The sequence below is a fragment of the Mustela lutreola genome, chromosome 1 (genome assembly GCF_030435805.1).
Source record: "Mustela lutreola isolate mMusLut2 chromosome 1, mMusLut2.pri, whole genome shotgun sequence".
Classification (NCBI taxonomy): Eukaryota; Metazoa; Chordata; class Mammalia; order Carnivora; family Mustelidae; genus Mustela; species Mustela lutreola.
Window position 1 is genome coordinate 179,579,261 of NC_081290.1, and position 26,884 is coordinate 179,606,144.

The 26,884-nt window shown below is 40.7% G+C and overlaps 2 protein-coding genes across 3 annotated transcripts in view; one reads left to right on the top strand and one right to left on the bottom strand.

Moving 5' to 3' along the window:
• Positions 1-26,884, bottom strand: part of GUCY1A2 (guanylate cyclase 1 soluble subunit alpha 2) — a 332,057-nt gene that overhangs the window by 155,855 nt on the left and 149,318 nt on the right. The gene's annotated exons all lie outside the window — the stretch shown is intronic.
• On the top strand, positions 1,176-26,662 carry LOC131818722 (protein dpy-30 homolog). The gene is given in 3 exon segments (XM_059153373.1): positions 1,176-1,242; positions 26,110-26,380; positions 26,629-26,662. Coding segments are annotated over 3 exon segments (372 nt in total).

Genomic DNA, 26,884 nt, shown 5'->3' on the forward strand with positions numbered 1-26,884 from the left:
ACTGAAGGAATTCAGTTAAGAAGATAAGGAGGGGCGCCTGGGGGGCTCGGTTGTTTAGCGTCTGCCTTCGGGTCAGGTGATGATCCCAGGGTCTTAGAATCGAGCCTGTATCAGGCTCCCTGCTCTGTGGGAAGTCTGCTTTTTCCTCTCCCTCTCCCCTGCCTTGTGTTTCCTTTCTCACTGTGTCTCTGTCAAATAAATAAATAAAATCTTAAAAAAAAAAAAAGAAGAAGAAGAAGAAGATAAAGAATCTGAAGAAGTAATACTTTATATTGGTCCCTCCTTTCCATGCTCTTTGACTGGAGAACTTGGGGGACTGATGTTTTGTGCTTTCCATTAGGAAACAGATTGATTCTTTCTCAGCTCAGTGCCCTCCTGGCCCTCCGAGGCAAGGAGCAGCCGCAGGAAAGGAAATTCACTTAGGATGTGGCTACACAAATATCGTTATCTGGGTCAGAGTAAGGTGTCTCAGCACACTGGGAGAGGACAGTGGTGGAATGACCTAGAAAGGACAGCCTAGTAGTTGACCAGCTAAGACTGCCCATCTTTTAACTTAAGTCGTCTTCCACTGCCACATGGAATGTGCTCAATAAATATATTTTTCTTTTTTTTTTTTTGAAATATTTTTAAAAGATCTTAGTTATTTATATGTCAGAGAGAGAGAGAGAGAGCACGAGCTCACAAGCAGAGGGAGAAACAGGCTCCCCACTGAGCAAGGAGCCCGATGCTGGACACGATCCCAGGACCTTGGATCATGACCTGAGCTGAAGGCAGACGCTTAACCCACGGAGCCACCCAAGCGTCCCATTTTCCTTTATTCTTCCTAAGCATGAAGTAGTTAGGCTGGTTGATGAAATGAGAGCCACAGAAGAAACACACAGTAAAACCACACACATTTGGATTCTGAGGCTTACATCTATGTCGTATTTTGTCTCCCCCCAACCCTGTACCATTCACCAGACTCCAATACAGGCAAGGATGCTTGATGCTATAATTTTTACAAAATGAAATGTTCACTTTATCTCATGTGAAGTTTCTGCTAGTATTTCCTCCTCTGGTACATAATACTCTCATTTGTTTGTTGAGGTATTTATTGCTGTCTCTTCACTCGCACTGTTCTGGGTGATAAGCATAAAAAGATAAAAGAAAAGCTCCCTTCTCAGAGATACCACAGGATGGGGCAGGCAGAGAACCGTGTGCGGAGACACGTCCAGGCCTCCCCGCCCACACCCATCACGCAAGGTGGGCCCCATGCCTGCAGGCTGGGTCTGATACAGACGGAAATAATTCTTATGAGATGAATTTCCAGGTTGTTTCCAATGTGCCTGGTATGCTTTCCGGGGGAAGGGTGTTGTTAATGACACGCACTTTCCCACCGTTGGGATGGTGAAGGTGTCGTGAGAAGATACACAAAATGTTCAACGTGGTAGCTCATAACTGGGCATATTCAATTAATTTTTCGGACTTAAGGTAAAAGCAAACGTCCGATGGTCAGGGATTTAGACTTGTGTGTGGTCTCTCTGTGTCCCCTCCCATTTCTAGTTGTTGTTCTTCCTCTCCACCGAGCTTTCTTCTCCCTTCTCCCTTCAGTTCTGTGGACTCACACTTCCTTCCAGGATCCTCTCTCCACTAGGTCTTCGTCTGTCCTGCTGCCTGTCTCCCTCTCCCCCAGGCACTTCCCCCACTTCTGTCCTCACAGCATCTTTCTCTTTGCTTCCCCTTCCGAGGCATCACCTTCCACATGTCCCATCACCAACGGACCCTCTTCTTTTTGTCCATCCCTCTTTTTATGTCAACCGTGGAATCAGCCTATGTGCATACACACTCACAATGTTACATATTATTTGCTATATATAATAAATAGTGTTTTCATTTAACTCACAAAGAAGCTGAGTCAAACATCTCATATTCCTAGCTCAAAAATATAAAACATAAATAGGTTCTTGATCTATATGTGGCCATTGGTTGTTCTTTTTCTTTCTCTCCTTTTTTTTTAAAACAATCTCTGAATCAGCAGAGCCTGAGAGGAAAAAGTAACTGCTTACCTCCTACCCCACAAAATACCAACCCATAAAAGAAGCCCTAATGTACACTGTAAATAACTGCCCTTTTTTATGTTTTTCATTGGAAAAAATTTCCCTTCCTTAATAAACGGGCAAACACAACTGGAGTTTCTGGAGCATTTCTCTACCATAAATGCATTTTTAGTCTAATTGGTAATAACATAAATTATTCCTCTTGATTTGCTTTTGTTCCATTACAATCATAAACTCAGGAATTCACCATGACCCTCATTTGTTCATTTAGCAATGTGCAAAACTATGCAGTCTTATGGAGAAGATGATTTGTGGCAAACTGCATAAATGGAAACACCCAAGTTTTTACTGCATCTCAAACTACACGAAAATCTAAATGAAAGAGCAGACTGCCATGAACTGTTTTTAAAATCTATCAGATTTCAGAAGTTGGTAAGCATCATCAAAAGGAGTATTTGACAGGGCAAAAGGGTTCAAAGTCATCCTTGGTCAGGCTCTACTAGACTAGCTGGGTTATTTTTATTTCTATACATAGATAGCTTTATAAAAATACTTTCCACTATCATCCATAATTAACTGAAAATTGAGTATGTCCGGCTCATATAACTGTACCTTCTTATACTTTTGCATAAGATGAACAGGGACTGACCCGGGCTCCCACAAGACTCAGACCTTGCAAGGCCATCACCGGCAGCTTGCACGCAACGGTCAGGAATGAAGTCTGAACTTCAGCTCTCCTGACACGTAAGTGGGCAAAGTGACCGGGTGCAGCTACCTCTACTTCCAAGTTTTGGTTTTTCTCTAAAACAGAGATGAAATGACAATGGTATAGATGAGGAGGCACCCCGAGCTAAGCCATCACACCGGCTGGGTGCCTGCCACGAGCGACGCAGTGTGCTGAGAATGTCACACACGTGTTGCTATTAAAGTGGACTTTATCCTATTGCCGTCCTTGTTGTTTAGATGAGATTTAGGGAAGTAAGGGACCTGCTCTGAATGCACAGGCTAATAAACAGCAGGGTCAGTATTTAAACCCAAGCTGGACGGGCCCCAGGGGGCATGCTCTCGGCCACTGACTCAGCAGGATGGGTAAGGGTGTCAGGTGGGGGTCTAGGGACAACAAGAATTCTACACGCAAACCAACGTGAGGGCAAAATAGCATTAAGATTCCCACAACAGGCAGGAGAAAAGACAGAAGCTGCTCTGGATGCGGATTTCTGCAGCTACCTATGTCCTCTCGACCCACACCAGCACCATGCGCGATCACTTCTAGATGTGATTCCAGAGATTGCTGATCTTTAAGACAGGACTCACAAAAGCACAGGCAGAATGATATGTCCCTGGCGTCCAGGTGGGCCTTTGTTCTCAGAGAGGAAGGAAGGAGGGAGGGAAGGAAGGAAGGGAACTACCACTACCAGACACAGGGGCAGCCTGAGAAACCTGCATGTCCTCGTGGCCTTGAGATTCTCCAGCTCTCAAGGCCCCTCCTGAGGGACCACATGGCTGGAACCACCAGGAATAAGGATCTTGCCACCAGCGCCCTGCAGGAAGTCCTTGCTTCCCACATGCAGGGAGAAAACCTCCTCTTTTGCACAAAGGTACCAGGGCACCTTGCCTCTGGGAGCTTGTTCTTTCCCCTCAAGCAGCATTAACAAGAGCCAGTGGGAGCCCCAGACGCATTAAATAAACGCCACAGATGAAAAGAGCTCCACACCAGCTCTGCAAATTACACTGTCCTCGCAGTCACTGCCCAAGAAGTAGGCCAGGACCCGCCTGCCAAACGCAAGCAGAGCGACCGCTTGTGAAAATAAAAAATTCTAACAGGCTCTGCTGTCTTCTCACCTAATAGCCAAACCATCTAGGCCGCAGTAGGAAGCCACACATCATAATGCAAACCAGGAAAAATCACATCTTCAATGAGAAAAGACCACCAATCAATGCCACAGCTGAAATGGATCGGATATTGGAATTATCTGTCAAGAATTTTAAAGACCTCTTCAAAAAGATGCTTCAATGAGCAACTCAAATTCTCTGGAGGATTACAAAAAATGAGACAATCTTAGTAAAGCAATCAAAGATACAATAATAACCAAATGTTCATCACAGAGCTAAAAAAAAAAAAAATGATGCCGCAAAAACAGAAAATTTGTGGAATGGGCTCAAAACAAGAGCAGACATGATGGGACAGAGTCAGTGAATCTGGGGGTAGTTCAACAGAATTTACTCAGTCTGAACAGAGAGAAAATGGACCAACATACACAAATAAATAAATATAAACAGCCTCAGCAACCTGCAGAAGAATAACAAGAGCAACAAAAATCCAACTTTGTATCATGGGAGTCCCAGGAGGAAAGGAGGAAGAAGAGGACTGGAAAAAGCATTTGGAAACACAATGGCTGAAAAGTCCATATACACTACGGAGTATGATGCCTCCATCAGAAAGGACGAATACCCAACTTTTGTGTCACCATGGACGGGACTGGAGGAGATGATGCTGAGTGAAATGAGTCAAGCAGAGAGAGTCAATTATCATATGGTTTCACTTACTTGTGGAGCATAAGGAATAACACGGAGGACATTGGGAGATGGAGAGAAGGGAGTTGGGGGAAATCGGAGGGGAAGACGAACCATGAGAGACTGTGGACTCTGAAAAACAATCTGAGGGTTTTGAAGGGGCGGGGGGTGGGAGGTTGGGGAAGCCTGGTGGTGGGTATTAGGGAGGGCACGGACTGCACAGACCACTGGGTGTGGTGCATAAACAATGAATTCTAGTACACTGAAAAGTAATTAAAAAATTAAAAAATTTTTAAAAAGTCTCTAATTTGATGAACACTATAAATTCACAGGTTCAGTGAGCAATGTGAACTGCAGATAAGGTAATTGCAAAGAAACCCACTTCAATCCACACCCTAATTGAACTTCTGAAAACTAAATTCAAAGAGAATATCTTGCAAGCAGCCAGAGGGAAAGGGTGCATTACTTGCAGGGAACTCAAATTTGAATGGAACCGGGTTTCTCCTCTGGAAGGATGGGGACCAGAAGAAAGGAGCAGGCTTTCCTGAATGTCAGAAGAGAAGAAGTGCCCATGTGAATCCTACTTCTGAGGAAACTATTTTTGAAGAACTTGGGAAAATAAACACATACACAGCTGAAGAAAAACTAAAAGTCTGTGTCCTAACAGACCTATCCTTAAAGAATGGCCAAAGAAAAATTTTCAGCCAGAAGGATAATAAGAGAAGAAATCTTAGAGCATCAGGAAGGGGAAAAAAATAAATAAAAAAGAGAAAGACTAGAAATATGGGTAATTACCACAGAGCACCCTTCTCCTCTAAATTATACATAACGAATGAAACAAAAATTGTAACAACATCTGCACTCATCCCAAGTGCCGTTATAAGAGAGAAGCACAGGGAGATTATATACAACACACACACACACACACACACACACACACACACACACCGCACAAGGCTGTGGAAGGAGACACAGGGAGTAACGTCACTACAAGTCAAGAAACACCAAGACGCGCCAGCAGCCACCAGGAGTCAGAAGACTCAAGGAACAGATCTCTCCCAAACCCTCTGCAGAGACCATGGCCCTACCCATTCTGTGATTTCAGACTCAGACCTTCAGGACTGTATAGGAATAAATTGTTACACATTCTCAAGTCTGTGGTAATTGGTTACAGTAACCGTGAGACACTGCTACATATTGAAACAACCAAATCAGCCAAAAGGATGTTACTGACAGATACAGACTGATTCCCCCTAACAGGAACACGTACACATTTCTGTCAAGGACTCCTGGAACACACTCTAAGCCGGACCATATCCTGGGCCACATTAAAAAAAACCCACCACAATACTCAGGTCACCATTTCAGGGTTGTGAGATCAAGCCCCGTGTCGGGCTCCACGCTCAGTGGGTTCCCTGCTTGAGATTCCTTCCCTGTCACTCACCCCATCCCTGCTCACACACACTAAATAAATACATAATACATAAATAAAATCTTTTTTAAAAAATGTTTTTTAGGGATGCCTGGGTGGCTCAGTTGGTTAAGCTGCTGCCTTTGGCTCAGATCATGATTCCAGCGTCCTGGGATTGAGTCCCACATTGGGCTCCTTGCTCAGCAGGAGCCTGCTTCTCCGTCTGCCTCTGCCTGCCACTCTGTCTGCCTCTGCTCACTCTGACAAATAAATAAATAAAATCTTTTAAAAAAAATGTTTTTTAAATTGAAATTATACATAACCTGTTTTACACGGAATAAAAGCAGAAATCATTAGCCGTAAGACATATTTGCAGTGGCCCAAACTGGAAATAATCTAGATGTATTTTAGTGGGTAAATGGTTAAACTAACACAGAATACTATTTAGCAATATAAAGACTATTCTACTGACGTACGCAAAATTGTGGATTAATCTATAGGGAATTATGCTAAGTGAAAAATTGTTCAGTTAATAAAATAGCAGAGTTCTCATTTTCCTGCTTTGCTTATTTTTATCATTCACTTGTTTATGCTTTCTTAGACTATAATTATCCAGGGAAATAAAGTATTTTGAAATAAAACCAATTTTCTCCCAGGAGGTTATTGGTTTTTCAAAATTCCAACCTACTATCTGCATTTGTAATAACTACAATTTTTTAAAAATTGCAAAATTTGTCTTGATTGTCTCTGACAAGACTCCTTCAATGAATATTCTTCTTTAAAGAGGGAATATGGAAATTCTTAAGTACACTAAATATAAAAGAAATTAAAAGCATTCACTTATTTATCTGTTCATCTGATTTACAAATATTTACTTAGTATCTACGACCTATCAGTACTATGCTACTCACTTTAGATAAGCAGGAATTAAGAAGAACATCTTTGCAGTTTTAGTGAATTAAACATTAAATTCAATAGTAAAGTATATGTATCTGGGGAAATATTAACATCTGAGGTTAATTATGATACTTATTCTGTAGACTCAAATAAGACACAATAAAATTCATACTGTTTATTGATGAAATCAGCAAAAAACAAAAACAAAAACAAACAAACAAAAAACCCTCTGGACATTTTATCCTAGAATAGAAATGCTTAGCACACGAATGCTTGCTTTTTCCCTCCATGTGTTGGTATTTACTCTCATTGCTATTCTTGCCATCTCAAAACTTCATTCTACAAATGGATTTGAATTCTGTTTTGATAGATAAGCCAGTAAACCACATAACAAAGTCGATTTAATGTTCCATGATTAGATGCCACTTTTCCTTTTAAATCACAGCAGGATCCACATAATATTTAAAGGAAATAGGTTTATGCTTCATAGTTGAAAGAAGTGCATCAGCAAATGTTTTGGTATTCTGTTGTGCAAATTTTCCAAATGTAAAAGGCTTATGTTCTGTTTTTGGATTCATTTTTTTTTAATTTAACGATTTCACACGATGTGGGGAATATGAAATTGACACATGGTTTTGAAGCCCCAGCGTGCAGAGTCTGCCTTTTCTCCCCAAGAGTGCAAATGATTTTATTTTTCATCACATTCACACAATCAGTAAATCAGACACATTTGAGGAATAGCACTGAGTCTTCCTTGCTTTAAAGCCCACAGTGAGCCTCACCTCTGGGGCACGTCTGTCACCACACTGCCCCTTTCACATCCCATGGGAGATTTTGTTTACATTCCTAGATAACGATTTGATGAAACTACACTTCAGAAAGCTGAAGTAAATTTTTGGAACCACCACTAAAATATTCTGCAAAGATGGGAAATTCTATACTCTCTTTAAGGAAATAGTACAAAAATAATCCTGCACAAAGCACTAACTCGTTGTTACATAGGGGTGAAGGAACCTCCCCATGGTAACACAGCACAAATTAATAAGAATCTGGATTATAAAATATATTAGCATCCTGACCCAGCACACTTAGCGTGAGAATATTCTGATAAGGCCTCGGGAAAAAAACAAAACAAAACTCAAAACCCTAACTTCCAATTATTCAATTCTATGTTATTTATGTTCATGATGTGTGTGTGTGTGCATTTATGTTAAAATATTTGCTCTCCCATACCTCACTTCATTCTTATGAATCAGAGGTTGAACAGAAGATCAAGGGTGGAAAAGAAATAGTGTTCTGCATTTTGACTCAGTTGCACTTAACACTGAAAAAGAAATAACTAGGGTTTGTGCTTAGACTCAGGTTGGCAAAACCTGCTGTTACATACGGAGAATTGGGACTGTTGGAAAAGCAGAAATAAGGATATTGGCGTACAGAAGGAATTTCCTAATGTAATAACCGAGCAGTTGCCCAGTATAGAGTGTATATCATGGCAAAACACATAGGGACAGCTGCAGAATCTAGTTTTTGTACAGATTATTGAAACCTTTATATAGAGGATTGCTATCCAGGAGATCTTTCTGAGATGATGACAAGAGGATGACCAAAGAACTAAATTTTAAGTTTTACTTGATTTAATTTAAACTAAATTGCACATAGCCACATAAGGCTACTAGCTAATGTGTTGGACACCACAGCACTGAAGTAGAATTCATGCCTCTGAGGGGCGCCTGGGTAGCTCAGTGGTTAAGCATCAGCCTTTGGCTCAGGTCATGATCCCAGAGTCCTGGGATCGAGCCCACATCAGGCTCCCTGCTCAGCGGGAAGCCTGCTTCTCCCTCTCTCACTACCCCTGCTTGCATTCCCTCTCTTGCTGTGCCTCCGTCAAATAATAAATAAAATAAAATAAAATAAAATAAAATAAAATAAAATAAAATATTCACGGCTCCGAGATTCAGTCCATCATTTGGTCCATACACCATTTTTCATCTCTTTGTGGGTAAGAAATGGATTAGTATTTGGGTCACAGAGAAGCTTTTGCTTTTAACAAGGTCACACAGAAGGTTTGGGAGAGTATTATGTGTAGGAATTTTACTCAGTGCTAAAGACAGAACTGAGTTTAAAATAATCAAGGTCTCTATCTTCAAGGAGCTTACACTCTATCAGAAAAGACACATGTTTAAAAAAAGAAGAAAGAATGGACAGGTTACGGAGAGCTGAGGACCCCTCCTGCCACAGAACAAGTAGGTCATGATGAAAACACCCTGCGGAGACAGTGGTGATCTCTTAGGAGAGCAGGAGAGGTTTCCAAGGATGTGCTTACGGACACACACCAGAAAATGGAACAAGCAAATCTAAACAAAGGAAATAAGCAAGCCAACAACAAATTGAGATGTTGAGTTGGATCCCTGAGAGGGGCAGAGAGAAGCTGCCCTCAGAGGCCAGAGGAGAGGGCACTTCTCTGGGGACTCTGAGACCTGGGACATGGCTTAGGGAACCTGACGACATGCTCCAAGCTGAAGCCCCACTCTCAGAGAAGGCTGGCGTGGTCCTCAGTCACAGGCAGCTAACCGCTCCCCATCTAAGGCTCTCCAGACTCCTGACATGAAATGCTCAAGCAAAGGGCAACAGCATGGAAACAATGAACAAAGAGTCAGATCTCCAGGATTCTCAGGTTCAGAGCCTATAGGTACAACATACGTATAAGTAAGGATACGATCTGAAAGACAAGCATGCCCCTAGAGACTGTAAGGACTGAGCGAGGAGTTAAAAACCCAGTGTAGCTCATGATGGGAATGAGAATAGCATTTACCCCAAACCCTTGTAATGAGACAGAAAATCCCACACACCATGTTGAGCACAATATTTGGCACAAAATAGCCTTCAGTAACTGCTAGGGAACCTCACTGTGATTCTGATCCTGCCTCAAAGGTCCTAAATCAGAACCCCCAGTGTTTGGGCTCAGAAACGGATTTTTTCTTTTTTTTAAACAAGACTTAGATGTGATTCTGAAAACTGGTTAGACTTGGGAACTACGGTCTCAAAAGTCATCTTGTCCAATCCATCCATCTTGTGCAAGTAAATGAAGAAAAGGACACATGGGGAGGACGGCTTGCGTGAGGGAGCAGGCACAGTGGAGAACGGGCAAGGACTCGAACCAGAGCACTCAACATACATGGATAGCCTCGCCGGGGATAGTCAGTGCCAGAAGATGTGTTCTGGATAAAGCAGAAAGGAATGGGACATTCAGGGATGGCTCAAAGCTAGGACATCAAGAAACCCACAAGTACATTAATCAAAGATGAATCACAAGCTGTTTCAACAAACGCTCTAGGCAGTACTTGTTTCGACAACTTTAAGAATGATTTTTCTCCACTTTTGTGACACCATTAAAGACATGAAGGGGCTCGCTTACATTTTTTTCCACTGGGACAGCACCACACTTTACAAGAACAATGTTTGCTTAGTTGTCTAGTTTAGAGATTTGAGTTTTCTGGGTGTACCCTTAATGTCTGCCGTCGGTCTGCTTGACAAAACCTACTTGTGACCCAGTAATATCTCTTAATGATCCCTTGGAATTGTACAAGGTTCAAAGTGTTTCTGCAGACACTGCTGCACTTTGCTGACAGTGGAAGGAGTGCACAATCCAGGTTACTATAATTAGGAAAGCTGAGACCAGGGAGGCCTCAGTCCAGGGATCACACAGTAGGTAGGGAACCCTGACAGGAGCCTGGATGGCCAGACTGATGGTCTTTCCATACATAGCGTGGAGCAATGGATGAAAGAAGTGAGACCTCTGAAATGGAAAATGATAGTTTACAGCCTAGTTCCACCACTTGCTGGCTGAGTAACCATAGCCAGATCATAAGGCCCCTCAGGGCTATAGCAACCTCATCTGTAAGACAGGAATAATAACAATTCTAATGGAATAGCATTAGGATGAAGTTTAAATGAGGTAATATGCATAAAGAACCTAGCCTAGTACCCACAGAAGCATGCACTCAGTGATTATTATTATATTAGTGCTACTCTTGTTATGAAGCATTATGACAATGGTAATGATGATGGGCCTGGAGACACACTACAAATAAGAAATGATAATGCAATTATTTGGAAGAAATTATGATGAGAATACATTTCATGAAGCGATACTGAATAGGCATGGGATATGGGTTAAAATTACATCCCTTTATTCATTGTAGCATTTTTAGTAACAGTAAAAAAAATAGCAAACAACATAAATGTCTGTAATAGATTTCTACTTAAATGAGTTATGTGTCCCATCAACTAAAAAAAAAGTGTCACAAATCACACAAAATGCCACCATAGTTAAAATATCACAATGAAGGTTGACTTTACACTGGCAAAATTTCTCAGACATGCATAATCAGTATTTGTCTTTGTTAACATCACCAGGAATGTGACCAACGTGTAAGAATTCCTTGCCTGGATAACAGCATTCAATTGAAGAAGCATGCCTTGGAGGCTGTTTAAGACCGTCAAAAGCACAGATGTTGGCATACAGCGAAGGAAGTGTTCAAGGTAAAGGAAGGCAAGTTCCAAGGCCCAGAGAGAAGAGAGAGCATAGCAGGTTGAGGGCACTCAAGAAGGTCCAGACTGATCACAGCACAGCACTTGGGTCTAGCCAGGTCAAGGCCATGCAAGTGAGTCATGACCACTGGAATGTGAGCCTAGCCATGTGATTCTCCAGTCCTCCCTCTCCGGGCTCCTCAGTAACCATGGAGGACACATGTCCAAGATGGTGGAAGAAGAAGAAGGAGCCTGAGTTTTGAAGTCTCTCTTGCAATCCGGCTGCTCAGATACCTACCCCACCCCAAGACCTCTGATGGGAGCAAGAAATCAATCTTCACTGTGTTAGGGGGTGGGATTTGAAGATTGTCACAGTGTTATTCACCTTGACTAATACACCAAGTCTTGGTAAAAGATCACCCATCTCCGCTCTGTCTGGAGTTACACCACCTTCATTCTATGACCTTGGAGAAAAGAGTCCATGATGGTTCTTTCCCACCCAACCTGATTTTATTCAGGTTGGAGTAAATATCACTCCCTCTTTAAGGTTCTATGCCATAAGTGAATTACAAGAAGAGTCTGGAGATTAATACATAGTTCAATTTATAATTCTGAATCCAAAGCTTTGCATAAAGGACTAACCTATGGCTGGTGTGATGCTTACCCAACAGGGATCATAAATTACCATCAATTTTTGAACTCTTTAAAACAAGATCACATGTGTATCTTTCATTCCAGTGAGATGATATCAAAGCCTTCCAAGTATATGATAAGTAAGTGAAATGAGTTCTTAGATCTGAAGTTTACAGTATATAAATTAAAACATTGTTTGGGAGATATGGAGGGGATAGTTCCTTGAAAAATAAAAATCTCCAGGGCAAACTATGGATTGGAGACTATTTCTTTTTGTTGTTTATTTTGATATTTAAATTTATTCTCTGATTTGATTTTATAGTTATCTAGTTAATATGACCAAGTGTAAGACTGGAGACAGAAGGTGGCTAAGTGATATGCCCCAGGTATGTGGCCAAGGAAACACAGAGATGGGACTAGAACATGGGTGTCCCTGTCTTGGGCATGCTTTTTCCCAGAATCTTCCACTATCACCAGAAACAGGACTTCAAAACACTGCGTGTTTACACATGTGAGGAAAACCCTCAGGAAAATCTCTTATTCAAGGCCCAATAATCTCTGCATGGTAATGTAATGTTTGTTCAAACATTTTCCTTCTCTTGAGAAGGAGACGGCATGACCAAAATGTCACTCCACGTCTTTAAAATGGAAATAATGGCTGAACCTCTGTAGTAGGATCGCTATTTGGATGCATACTGGCTAATATTTGCCAAATACCCAGAAAAGTCACTGGCACATAATGGACATTATACATTCATTAAATAAAGACCTCCTGGCTCCTAATGGGCTATCTGCAGTCCTTCAACCTTTTTGCTTGTCATCTCCTATTGTCCTATACCCGTGAAGCTTTAATCACAATGAATTACTGACTGAATTGGCTCATGAGCGCTACTGTAACATGGTACTGCTGATCTAAGGAGCTTGCACAATAGAAGCTGAGTGTCCCAGAGTTCTGGAACCCAGAACTGCACACCCAAGGCCCTGCCACTCTACACGCCTGTCTCCTAGCTTCTGCTAGAGCCTTGGCTTAGAGTAGCATGACCCTCATCCTTAAGTGGCATCCTCCTAGTCCATATCTGTCTCCAAACTTTTCTATCTTTATGTCCATCTCTGTGTGTATGCCCATCTCTGGGTCCAAACTTTTCTGTGTTTTTAAGGACATCAGTTATACTGAATTAAGGCCACCCTAATGACCTCACTTTAACTCGATTACTTCTGTAAGGACTCCATCTCCAAATACATTCACATTCTGAGGTGCCGGGGGCGAGGCCTCTAACTCCTCTTTTATGGAGGACACATCTGAACCCATAACACCAACTTCCTAAACAATCTGTTCCCCTAACCACGGGAGTGTTCCGTGACATGTCAGACCAGGTGCTAAGGCTCATTAGTAAAGTGCTCAGAACCAGTAACTCCCTCTACCCATCTCTTATCTCAGCCCCACGATACTTGACTCCTCTGATACTTGACTCCTCTTGCCACGTCTACTGCTCTCCGCTGCCCCTACCATCCCCCCACACCGTCTTCCAACTCCTCCTTGCTTATGTCTGTCTTGAGAACAGAATGTAAGATCTATAGTACAGAGACTTCTAAGTGCAATTTCCTGTGTTTTCTACCATATGAAATAGTACATACCATATAGTGGGCAATCTATAAATATCAACAAAATTATTAAATAAATTGACATGAAAGGAATCAGGCATAAATGGATAAAAATTTCTATTACCTAATGGAAGAATGGACATAAGACACTTTTGGCCTGACTTCACAGATCTCAGGTTTTTCAATAGACCGACTCCCTCTTTTCACTTCCTTTGAACATACCAAAGCATATTAAAATAAGGCAAATAGAAATTTCAAGAAGAAGACGTATCCACTAGTATTCTTCTAGTCTCCCAGTGGCCTAGCTATTTCTTCTGTAGAACAGGAACATTTCAAATATTTTATTAATACAATATTTTGGGTTATATCCGAAAGGCACAAGCTAGCAAGAATTGGGATAAGTAACAAAACTGGACAAATTAAAATGCCAAATTAGTGCGTGTTTATTCGAAAATATTCCTGTTTGTCTCATTTATGTTGACTAAACTATTTTGGTAATTCCCATGTTGTTACTGGGCTACAATGATCTATCACTCAGCTTCCAGCAGAAGGCCAAGTTTGAGGTTCTAAAATAGTATCTTGAAAAGAAAAAAAAGTAGATCCTGTACAAAACATAATTTTCATAACATTGCTGAGCTTTAAGTAGGTGAAGTAAAGCTCCAAGGGGCCTCAGCGAAAATAAAAGCCATCATCTTGAGCTAAAATCTTCACTGTGAACTACATGTGCAAACTAAGGAAAAAAGTAGTGGGTGGGCAAACACCGACACTGGCATCCAGGTCTGGAGATGCAGCTTTCCATTAGCAGCAGGGATTGGGGGCAGAACCTTAGATGCTTGGATTATACCAGAGACCCTCAAAGGGGTTCCAATGGTCCCAGTCTGCCATGGCCCCATGGTCCCTGTGGAAACACACAAACCTTCTCTCATATGGAATACACACTGCATTCAGGCTCCAAGTTCCTCTACACAATAAAATAATCTCAAACAGAAGGTAAGAGTCAACAATCACAAAATCTTCAGGGAAACTAACCACTAGAAATGAGACTTGGAAGAAAGAAATGAGCAAATGAAAAATAGACCACCCAGGACGTCAGATACTAAAATCTCAGACTTAGTCTTAAGAAACAGGTATGAAATGTTTAAAGAAATAAAGGGTAGCATCACAAGCATGCAATGAGAGATGACCAAAACTGACTAGGACGGTATAAAACAAGAAGAAAATATAAGGTTTATAACTGAAAAATACAATGGTTGAATTTAAACAAAGCCAAAGGGCAGATGGGTGAAAGGGAATATGAGATGCCACCCCCAAAAGTCGATAAACTAGAATTGGAATGCAGACCTGAAAATTCTGCAACATGTCACATGGAGAGACACAAAGACAGGAAATATAGAAGACAGATCAAGGGATATTTAAGGAAAAAATGTGAAAGATCGAACTAACTCTAGCCAGAGTACCTGGAGGAGAGACTAGAGAAGAAGTAAAGGTAGTATTTGTAGCACTAATGATTGTGAATCTACTGACAAATAGAAAAGATCAACCCACATTACCAAGCACAATATCCGTCCGGAAATTAAAATACAAGGAAATCCAGAACTAGACACTTGTAATGAACCTACAAGATACCCAGCTTTGACAAAGACTATAAGAGTAAAGAGAAATCTGCAAATGAAGGAGACAATAGGAGACAGAGACAATACAATAATATTTCAGATGGACTGAGAAACAGTCATCCTAGAATGGTACATTCTTAAAAAGCTATATTCTAAAAATGCTAATGAGATAAACACAAGCCAACAGCATTTATGAACAATAAACTAACACACACACACACACACAAAATATATCAATATTGGGGAGGAAAAAAAGGAAAACAAACCCAGAAGGATGATCCACAATGGAAAAACAGATGGTGAACAAAAAGGAGGTAAATCTAAAAAACTACATGGTCTATGAAATAGGACATGAAATGTTTATAGAAATTGTAGTGTGCTACTTTTGTACAAGCAAGCAAGATGATTTCATTTTTTACCAGTAAAAAATGAAACAATGGTGTAATGAAAAATGTTTTATAAACCATATAGGTAATTTTAAAAGATAAATTATTATAGATGAGAAAAACAGAGTGAAAAAAATCAAGGCATATAAATTTGCAATCATCGCTACAATTCTTTCTTGTGAAATAAATAGTATATAAATAAATAATCCCCAGGGCATTCTCAGCTTCTTCCTAAGAAACCTACCTCTGTTACTTTGTGGAATAGTTAAGGTTGTGGTCCTTTTCCTTTTGCAGAACATGCAGTCTAGACACCATTCCCAGGATCCAATCTCACTGCACACTCTGCATCCTTAGTTCCACCATGCCCCTGAAAAAAACCAAACCCCTCTGTTCTAAGCACATATGCTATCCTTATAATTTATTTGCAGACAAAATGTGCTTTTCTCTAATCCTAACAGGCTCAGTCCTATCCTTTCTGAGAAATGCTTTTCAAATGTCACTTTCTCTAGGAAATCGTTCCTGGCCACCAACCCTACCCTCCCAGGTAGAAACAACCTCTCTTACATCAGAAGTAGAATGGTTTCGCTCAAGGTTCTCGTTTGGAACTTAGCTCATTCTCTCTTACAATGACTCCTGACGTCTCATCTCCCTATTAGACTCTATGCTTGTTAAAAACAAGATCTTCTTAAGAGTAAACTTTAAAAACAGAGCCTAACATGGGACTTTACATAGAGTAGGACTTCAATATTCATGGAATGAATAAATGTGTTAATTTATGAAATGAAAACACCTATAAAACAAGGAAAATTTCATGGACAATATGAGAGGGATCAATCACTTGCAAACTATATAGACTGTGTATGTATTTATAAGTATATACCCATTATTATATTTAACTAATAACTAATGGGCCAATAGGATTCTATCTTTATAAGCAAACGGAGACCCTGACCAAATGATTTAATCTATTATAAACTAAGTATTAGAGAAATACCACATTTGGCAAGATCAGGGTCTATTATATACTTTTTCTGTGCTCTTCATGATGTGAAAAACATCTGCTATAAAATAATTTAAAATGAGCTACTGAATCCATAAGGCTTGAAAAATAAGACACCATAAGCTAGTTAAGAAATTATTCCTCCTACATGAACAGAAATTTCTGCAAAGAAGACATCTGGATGGCCAACAGACCCATGAAAAAGTGTTCCACATCACTCAGTATCAGGGAAATACAAATCAAAACCACAGTGAGATACTACCTCACACCAGTCAGAATGGCTAAAATTAACAAGTCAGGAAATGACAGACGCTGGTGAAGATGCAGAGAAAGGGGAATCCTCCAACATTGTTGGTAGGAATGCAAGCTGGTGAGCCACTCTGGAAAACAGCATGGGGGTTCCTCAAAAAGTTGAAAATACAGCTACCCTACAGCCCAGCAATTACACTACTGGGTATTTACCCCAAAGATACAAATGTAGAGATCCAATAGGGCACATGCATCCGAATGTTTATAGCAGCAATGTCCACAACAGCCAAACTATGGAAAGAACCTCGATGTTCATCAACAGGTGAATGGGTAAAGAAGATGTGGTATATATACACAATGGAATACTATGCAGCCATCAGTAAACCCGAGATTTTGCCATTTGCAGTGATGGAATGGAACTAGAGGGTTTTATGCTGAGCGAAATAAGTCAATCAGAGAAAGAAAATTATCATATGATCTCACTGATATGAGGAATTTGGAGAAATAAGACAGAAGATCACAGGGGAAGGGAGGGAAAAATGAAATAAGATGGAACCAGACAGGGAGAGAAACCATAAGAGACTCTTAACCTGGGACGCCTGGGTGGCTCAATTGGTTGGGTGACTGCCCTTGGCTCAGGTCATGATCCTGGAGTGTCAGGATCAAGTCCCGCATCGGACTCCCAGCTCAGTGGGGAGTCTGCTTCTCCCTCTGACTCTTTCTCCTGTTGTGCTCTCTCATTTTCTCTCTTTCAAATAAATAAATAAAATCTTGGGGGAAAAAAAGAGAGAGAGAGACTTTTAATCTTAGGAAACAACCAAGGGTTGCTGGAGGGGGCACAGTAGGAGGGATGGGGTGGCTGGGTGATGGACATTGGAGAGGGTATGTGTAATGGTGAGATAGATAGATAGATAGATAGATAAATCATTTCTTCTGTGGTGAAATTGAGACCATCATACATTGCTAGTGGGAATGTGAAATGGTGCAGCTACCATGGAAAACCACCCAGGCAGTTTTCCAAATGCGTAAGTAGAGTTCCTTATGACCCAGTGATTCTACCCCTAGGCAGAGACCCAAGAGAACAGAAAACATGTCTACACAAAAACCTGTACACAATGCTCACAGCAGCATTATTAATCATTGTCAAAATATGGAAACTACACAAATGTCCATCAACCGGAGAATGGATAAACAAAATGAGGGCTTACCATACAAAGGAATATTATTTAGCCCTAAAAAGGAACAAAGTGCTGATACCCACCACAACATGGACTAACCTCAAAAAACAGTAAGCTGACTACAGAAACCAGGCACAAGGGCCACATATTGTATAAATCCCTTTACAATCTGTAGTGCTGGCAAGTAGAGTCACAGTTTCCAGGTGCTGGGTGGCTTTGGGAACTGATTTTGGTGGGCATGAAGGACCTTTCTGAGGGTCACAGGGATGTTGTAAAACTAGATTTTGCTGGTGTTTCATAACCTTGAAAATAAATTTAAAATCACTGAGGAGTGAAGAGGAAGAAGAAAGAAAAGAGGAGGAGGAGAAGGAAAACTCCTTCAATCGTGCCCACACACGTGGAGACTCATGTATCTCAGAATAGCATTTCACCTCTCATCTACAACAACGACAGTCTTGGTAATGAAAGAAATAAAGTGTTATTGATCGTGTTATTTATTTTCCTGGGTCAGACGCCATCAGGTCTACTCTAGTGGTAGAAGAAAACTCTTGGAAAAGTAAGATAGAGACAAAGATCACGGTCAGGCTCTGTAACACTTCTGATAGTGCTCTTGTGATGGATCTTTACAGTAAGAATTTCCATGAAATAGAAGTGTCTGAATAGATAATTCTAGCTCAAGAAAGACTCTATGTCCTTTTCAGTTGGCTAGCACTCAGAGAAATACATATTAGCCATAAGGTATCTTGTCCAGAAGGCAAAGAGACTGCACTGATATAGACATGTCCAGTGCCTGAGGTGGGTGATGAACAACCCTGAAGGCGAGCTCTATTACCGAAAAAGAGAAGAATTTTCAATGATAAGCATAAAACACACACACACACACACACACACACACACACACACACACACATGACATTTGCTAATTGTCAACCTGATTTGACAATACTTTTGTTATCCTACTTTGGCAATAACAAATTAAATATGGTTCTATCTTCCTAAGGCTGTTAATAAAGAACCCTGTCATAAATTTCCTTTAAAGAGATATTCTTAGGTTGGTGTACAGCAAAATATGACAGAAGTTTCAGAACGATTCAGCTATTTCCCTACATCAAGGGAAAAAATTAAATGTAGGGAAAATTTTGAGAAAAATGCCTTTCTGTCCTTATTTTTCAGAAAAACTTCCAGTAGAAAATGAATTCGAGTTTTAGATGAAGTGGTAATAGTAAGCCCAATATTTTATATTCATAATTTTCCCATTTGATCAAGTGATTCACTAATTATAATACTTCATAGCTTCACATTGGCTTTATAGTCCCATACCTTCACGTATAAGATTATCTTCAGTCTATTAAATATGGCAGAATCTCTGTTCTTTCCAAGCCTTCTGAACTTATGATCTGCTCTGGCTGGAGCACCGCACACTGCCTTCTCTCCAATGCCCACACACATGCTCACCTCTGCTGCTTCCCTCAGCCATCCTTCTCCATCGCTACCGTCCGTTACCCGGCTGACTTCCTTTTCCTACTTCAGATCTCAAAAGCCTCAAGATGTCTTCTTCTGGATCTCCCATCTAAATTACATGTATCTTTTATAAAGTCCCAAATAATCCTCTGTTTCTCTTTTCATCATACTTGAGCTATAACTATTATTAATCTTCCCAATGAGATTAGAAGTTCCATGTGGATTAGGGACCATATCGCTTTTGACTAGTTGTTTTTTATACTTTAGTCACAAAGATATTGTTTGGTATTCAGCACATGCTTAGTAAGTACTAGCTGAATAAATGCAACTAAATATATACTTTATGTATATTCTAGATGTATTTTGTATTTTTAACCTATATTGCAGTCTTTAGATGGGGTCCATGTTTTGACCTAGTGTCTTTAATAGTACCCATCAAAGAGCACGCATTTAATACAGATTAATATCATTCTGTTTTTTTAAAACTTTTCAAAGCAGAAGTATCAAAAGTATAAAAACTTTTCAAAGCACTTCTTCAAAATGCACATCCTGCTACATCTCACTTTTTCCTAGAAAATTCCTCTTGCTGTTTAATATACATTTGTGTTATAACATATACCCATATACCTATCTGTGTACAAATATGTATGCAAACAAGCAAAACAAACCTTTCCATTACAAGTTTTACTCTATTTCCTGTTATCCAATGTACAAATCCAATCATCTAAGCTACTGTGTTGGCATTCTAAATGTGTTCTCTCTAGAATCATTCACTAACCTTCTGTACCTTGCTCTGTGCCCCAGGAGGCTGAGCTATATGGACTCCATCAGGTAGTTCTACAGTTGCACTCTGGTTTCCAGTTGGGTTTGGCCAATGGTAGCCACCAGGAGGGGAGTAAGAGAGGAGAAAAAGTGTAGATTATCTATTCTTCTGGTCTGCTCCATGCTGATGTGTGGTCTGGCAGTTGTTGTACCCTTCCTGTAGTGGGCTCCTCCTGCAGTTGAAGCTCCCCCAAGACACTTTTCCATTCCTTCCTCCATGAAGATTAGGAAAGTCAATGGTTGGCACCACTGCTAGTCATTGGACACTTCACCATCTCTTATTGGTTCTCTTGACTCTCCCACAACTCTATAAGTACTCCTTCTATCAGAAAGGCTTGTACATTATCTCAGTTGAGTGTCATTAAGTTTCTGCTGCACCCTTGACTGACAGATCCCATGCATAAAGACCATCACATAGTCTCTCCTTGAAACAATGTTGTGGAATGAACAGAGCACTGCCCTGCTTGTGAAACCAAATACAACTCTGCAATCTTGACTCCAAGACTCTAAAAATGGCAGAACATTCATCACTACTTGTTCTTGCCCAGTGGTTCTCCAGCTGAGGACTGGTCAGTGTGGTGTACCAAAGGACAAAGAAATACCATCAATCTCTGTGGGTTAACTAGTTCGAGTAGTTAGTTTTCATATGGAGTTCTAGGAGTCTCTAGAGCTGGGCTTCTCAAATTCCACTGTGGAACCTACCTCTCTTGTATCTATTAGAAAGCAGACTCTGACTCACTGAGTCCTTAGAGGTTTAAGACTCCTCATTCCTCACTAGCTTCTAAGGTTCTGTGTTTCCAACCAGCTGCTGCTGCTCCTGTCACTTCTAGACCACATTCTGAGGGTCAATTCTCTTCAGTGTCCATGGTTATGACTCCAGTGGGTCTCAGAAGGATGGAGGAGCCTGGGAGAAAGGACTTCTTCCCCTAACACCTTTACTTTAAACTCTTTTACATAGTAGGTTTCCAAATAAGATTTCATTCTGGAAGGGGGAGTGACTCTTATTCTTTAAATATTTATGAACTACTACAATACTGGCCTGATGCTCACTTTGCAAGTGACATCAAGAGGTGATTTACTCAAAGTCATAGCTAACTGGTGACAGACACTCCACTGGAAATTAGGTCCTGACAGTACAGCCAGTTAGTCTTACCACTTTACTGACTGATTTTTTTTTCTTCTCTTTTTCTTATTTCTATTTTTGAATGTTATGGTGCTTTAAAAATTGTGAGAAAAATCTATTCATTGTTTACATGGGTTGTTGAGTCCCAGTATGACTAGACCCATCTGGGGGCACTGAGTACTTTCCAGGGAAAGGAGTGTAGCACTGAGTCACCATCTTATAATCCTGTCAGAGGGCACTCAAGGGAACTACCTTCTTATAAGGGTGGATATTGGTCTAGGTAATGTTTGCAAATGCAAAGAAAAATATAGCGTTTATGTTTCAAATTTGGCTGACCTTTTCCTCTGTGGACATAAATATTTTTAGGCTCAGGACCCCATGTTGTCTGCTATTCTGCTTTGGTTCTCTAAAACTTGTGCTTTCCTGAAAACAGAGGAAGAGGTGGGGTGCCTGGGTAGCTCAGTGGGTTAAATTCTCTGCCTTCGCCTCAGGTCATGATCTCAGGGTCCTGGGATCGAGCCCCACATCAGGCTCTCTGCTCAGCAGGAAGCCTGGTTCCTCCTCTCTCTGCCTGCCTCTCTGTCTACCTGTGATCTTTGTCAAATAAATTAAAAAAAAAAAAAAAACAGGAACAGGAAACATTTTCAAAGGGTTTCTTTCTAACTTTTTACATAATATATGTTTTTTTTGTATTAGGAATATGTGCAAAACCCAAGGAATATTTATCACCAGAGAAATTCAATAGTTTGTATTATCAATATTTATTCATAATTCATCTTCAATTTAGCCATTTTCAATAGATACCAGAATTGAAATTTTATTCTGATCTGAAGCCCTGACATGGCTCGTTTTATGCTTTTCATCCACTAACTGTGACTCACCACTCTTGATTAATAACCCTCCAAAATATTTACATTCTGTTTCTTGTGTCTCATTACCAGTATTTACAAGCTTGAAATCCATTTTTCAAACCCATGGCTAAAGCAGGAACATGAAAACCAAGCTTGGACTTTTTTTGATCTTTTGCAGTATCGTGACTATGTCAGAACACATTCTCAATAAAAATAAACCATGTTTTGCTTACTATCCTGCCACCCAGCAAAGGCTGTAATGTCTTTCTGTGAATGGGCCTGCCAGGACTGAGGTGACAGGGCTTGCTATGCTACAAAGGACAAGCTGGAGGACATTATCCAGAACAGCACCTTCGTCTTCTCTAAATGATGCAATCACAGCGATCTTTCTGCCTGAGCCTTTCAAATGAGTGAACTTTATGACACTATCTTTCAAGTTACCTTTCAGGTAGGCGTGCCAAGAAAAAAGGTTTCATAGAAGGAAAAGAAGAGACAATCTTGGCCATCGGGCAATTCATCTGTATTCACGGTCCTATCTCCCTCCATCTCTACATGTCCACCTTCCACCCATCTTTCGAGCTGGAGTTACTTCTTCCCCTAACGGCTCCCAATCCCGGCTGCACCTTAACGTCTCCTAGAGAGACATTCAGGGGTCAGTGTCTGGGGTCCGGTCCCCACCACACCAAGGACCTGAGCGAGCAGCTTGCTTGTGTTTCATGGAGGTGATGTTCTCTTCTTACTTACAAGAGCCAAACAAAACAAACACAACAAAACAAAACAAAACACAATGACAACAACAAAAACTTAAGGCAGATGTTTTCTCAAATACGGTCTCTATTGCCCCACAACAAATCAGCCCCTGAGTCCTTAGGGTGTTGGTCTCCCTTATCTCTTGGGATGGCTTTAATATTTGGCACGTGGTATTTCTTTACTATTTACTTGAAGGAAGATAAACAGATCTAAGCCTTAGCACCAGAGAAATACATGCTATGTAGATTGTCTCTGCTTTCCCGGAAGACTATTTACATGCTGGTTGAAATCCACTCCCATATTGGGAGTTAGAGCGCAGGTTACAAGAAGGGCATGTTATCTGTGTTCCCGGTGTGCAGCAGACATCTATCAGCACTTATGCCTTTTCTATTAAAGAGATCTCATACTAATCCACTAGACAGAAAAAAAGAAGCAGCTCAGCATATTTGGGGCAGCCAGAGATGCTTCTTAATGAGGTCACAGTTATGCTTAAGACGAGGAGGCAGAATTAGAAAATTGCCATTGTATCACAGCCAACCTAATAATGGATTCAGGAGAGCATCATTAATGAATTCAAATCCACTGAGCAAAAGTTTGTTGGAGAACAGGATATGTTCACATGGTGCAGAGTGTCACCCCACAAAACACTGGTTAATTACCAAGTAAAAATTACCTTTACAATGGAGAGATCTAGCAGCCAAAGCTTTAACCAAGTGATCTAAGTTAATAGTACAAAGAATGGGATAAACCGATATTACGGGCCTCCTGGTGTGATACAATAGGAAGTATGCAGTATCGCCTAGCCAGTATTTCTTACCCTGAAAAAAGAGAGAGCACAAGAGAGACAAGCCAAGTAACAGACTCTAAAGGACAGAGAACACACTGACGGTGACCAGAGGGGAGGTGGGTGAGGGGGATGGAGGAACAGGTGGTGATGTGTGGGTTGGAATAGTATGTAAGTACTGAGTCACTGTATTGTACACCTGAGCTTCACTTTACATCGTATGTCAATTATAGTGGAATTAAAATAAAAATAATTTTAAATAACAAAAACAACAACAACAACAAAAACGGGTTCTTTGGTTTTAATATACTCAGGTAATGCTGTGAAAGCATTTTAACTGGTCTTAAAAAAAAAAAAAACTTGATGTGATAATTAAAAACAACCAACCAAAAACCCCCTTTAACCTAATCCTATTCATGAGGAAACAAGAAAAATTTGGATCACAGAACTTCTGAAAGTGTGTTATAGTCATAAGGTTCTTTTTTATTTTTTTTTTAAGATTCTATTTATTTATTTGAGAGCAAGTGAGAGAGAGAATGAGCAGGAGGAGGGGGAGAGGGAGAAGCAGGCTCCCCACTGAGCAGGGAGCCTGATGTGGGGCTCGATCCCAGGACCCCAGGATCATGACCTGAGCCGAAGGCAGCCACTTAACTGACTTAGCCACCCGGGCGTCCCCACGCAGTCTGTTTAGAATAAAGGTGGCTAAAAAAACACAAAAACCAAATATGACATATAATGCTCAATTGGATTCTAGGGGAAATAAATAAAATTTGGAGGACAACTAGGGAAATTTGAATATAAACTCTATTTTAAATAATATACTTTCCAAGTTAAACTTTGGGGGTTTGACAATGGTATTGCGACTGTGTAGGTGAAACTTGGCTCTAGGAGGGAGATGCTAAAATCCTAGGGATTGGGTGGTGGGACTGAAATTCAAATACTAAAGAAGTAAAACTCTATTTGCAAACGAGACGATATCACATAATGGAAAACCCTGACGATTCCATCTCCAAACTGTCAAAACTAAAAAACAAATTCAGTCAAGTTGCAGGATACAAAAATCAATGCACAAAAATCTGTGTGTTTCTTTACACTAGTAATGAATTATTGAGAAGAGAAATTAAGGGGCGCCTGGATGGCTCAGTGGGTTAAAGCCTCTGCCTTCAGTTGGGGTCATGATCTCAGGGTCCTGGGATCCAGCCCCGCATCGGGCTCTCTGCACAGCAGGGAGTCTGCTTCCTCCTCTCTCTCTGCCTGCTTGTGATCCCCCTGTCAAATAAATAAATAAAATCTTAAAAAAAAAAAAAGGAAAACAAAAGAGAAATTAAGAAAACAGTCTGATTTACTACAAAAACTTAAGGCAATAAAAAAGAATGAAATACCAAGGAATACATTGAACCAAGAAGGTGAAAAGCCTGTATATTAAAAAACTACCAGACATTAAAGAAAGAAATTAAAGAGGACACAAATAGGAAGATATTCCATGGTAATGGACTGGAAAAATTAATATTGTTAAAGTGTCCATACTACCCAAAGCAATCTACAAATTCAGTGCAACCCCTGTCAACATTCCAATGGTATTTTTCACAGAAATAAGACAAACAATCCTAAAAATTGTATGGATGCCAAAAAGACCCAAAGAGCCAAAGTAATCGTGAGAAGGAAGAACAAAACTGGACGCACTATGCCCCTATTTCAAACTATTATATATATTATGAAACCATAGTATTCAGAGCTGGTGGCATAGAGCAGGGCTCTTAGACAAAGCAGCTTGGGTGCAGGTAATCAGTTCCTTTCCCCGCCCCGTCCTTCCCCACCTCCTCCAGGTTCTTCGGAGGACCACGGAGCATCGGACCCGATGCGGGCGCCTTGTCTTCGACTGCACCACCCTTCTCCTCTACCTTCTGGGTCTCCTGTGCCCAGACAGCCCTGAAGGGCAAGGTCGGGGGCTGGACTGGACTCTATCCCAGCATCTTTGTGTTAAAATCTCCCAGGTTTCTCATGGTTCTGTTTCTTTTCCAAGACTGGGTTTTGTTTTGTTTAATATTTTATGTATTTATTTGACAATGAGAGAGCACAAATAGGCCGAGAGGCAGGCAGAAGGAGAGGGAGAAGCAGGCTCCCCGCTGAGCAGAGAACCTGATGCAGGGCTCGATCTCAGGACCCTGAGATGATGACCTGAGCCAAAGGCAGATGCATAACCTGCTGAGCCACCCAGGCACCCCACCAAGACTGGGTTTTGAGGTTTATGTCTTGCATGGTCTGCCAGACACAGAGGAACTGGAGCAGATGATGAAGGGGGAGATGCAGGTTCCAGAAAACCCTCACTCTAAGGACTGTCTCATAGACAGTGTTGACAGGATAGTAGATAAGGAGAAGACTCCTACAGGAAGGTCATCAAAACAGAAAGCAGCTCTCTAGTCTTTGCCAACTTGTACCTAACTGGATCAGACAGTTATGCCCATTTTGTTAACGGGAACTTCTGTGCTTGCAAAAGGAAGACCACCAAATCCCACTGAATTTCTAGCATTGTATCTTTTTTTAAAAAAAATAAGGCACAGAAACAAGATGGGATGAGGAGGGAGACAAACCATAAGAGACTCTAATCTCGCAAAACAAACTGAGGGTTGCTGGGGGGAGTGGGTATAGAAAGGGGGGTGGGGTTACGGACATTGGGGAGGGTATGTGCTACGGTGAGCGCTGTGAAGTGTGTAAGCTTGATGACTCACAGACCTGTACCCCTGGGGCAAATGATATATTATACGTTAATAAAAATTATTAAAAACAATAAAAACAAGGCACAGTTTGAAGATCGAAACTGACTTACTGGTAAGAATGGAAAAATTTGGTTCCTACTGTAGATTTACATGAGTAAGAGGCAGCTTTCATTACCATGAGTTTTCCCTTTTTTGGAAGTATAAACCTTTCAGGACAATAGGACTTATTTACAGAACTACAGAAGAATACATAGTTTCCTTATTTTCATTTAATCACCATACTTACTTAATGAGTGTATTCTGTATGATTTTTTCTTCTCAGATTGT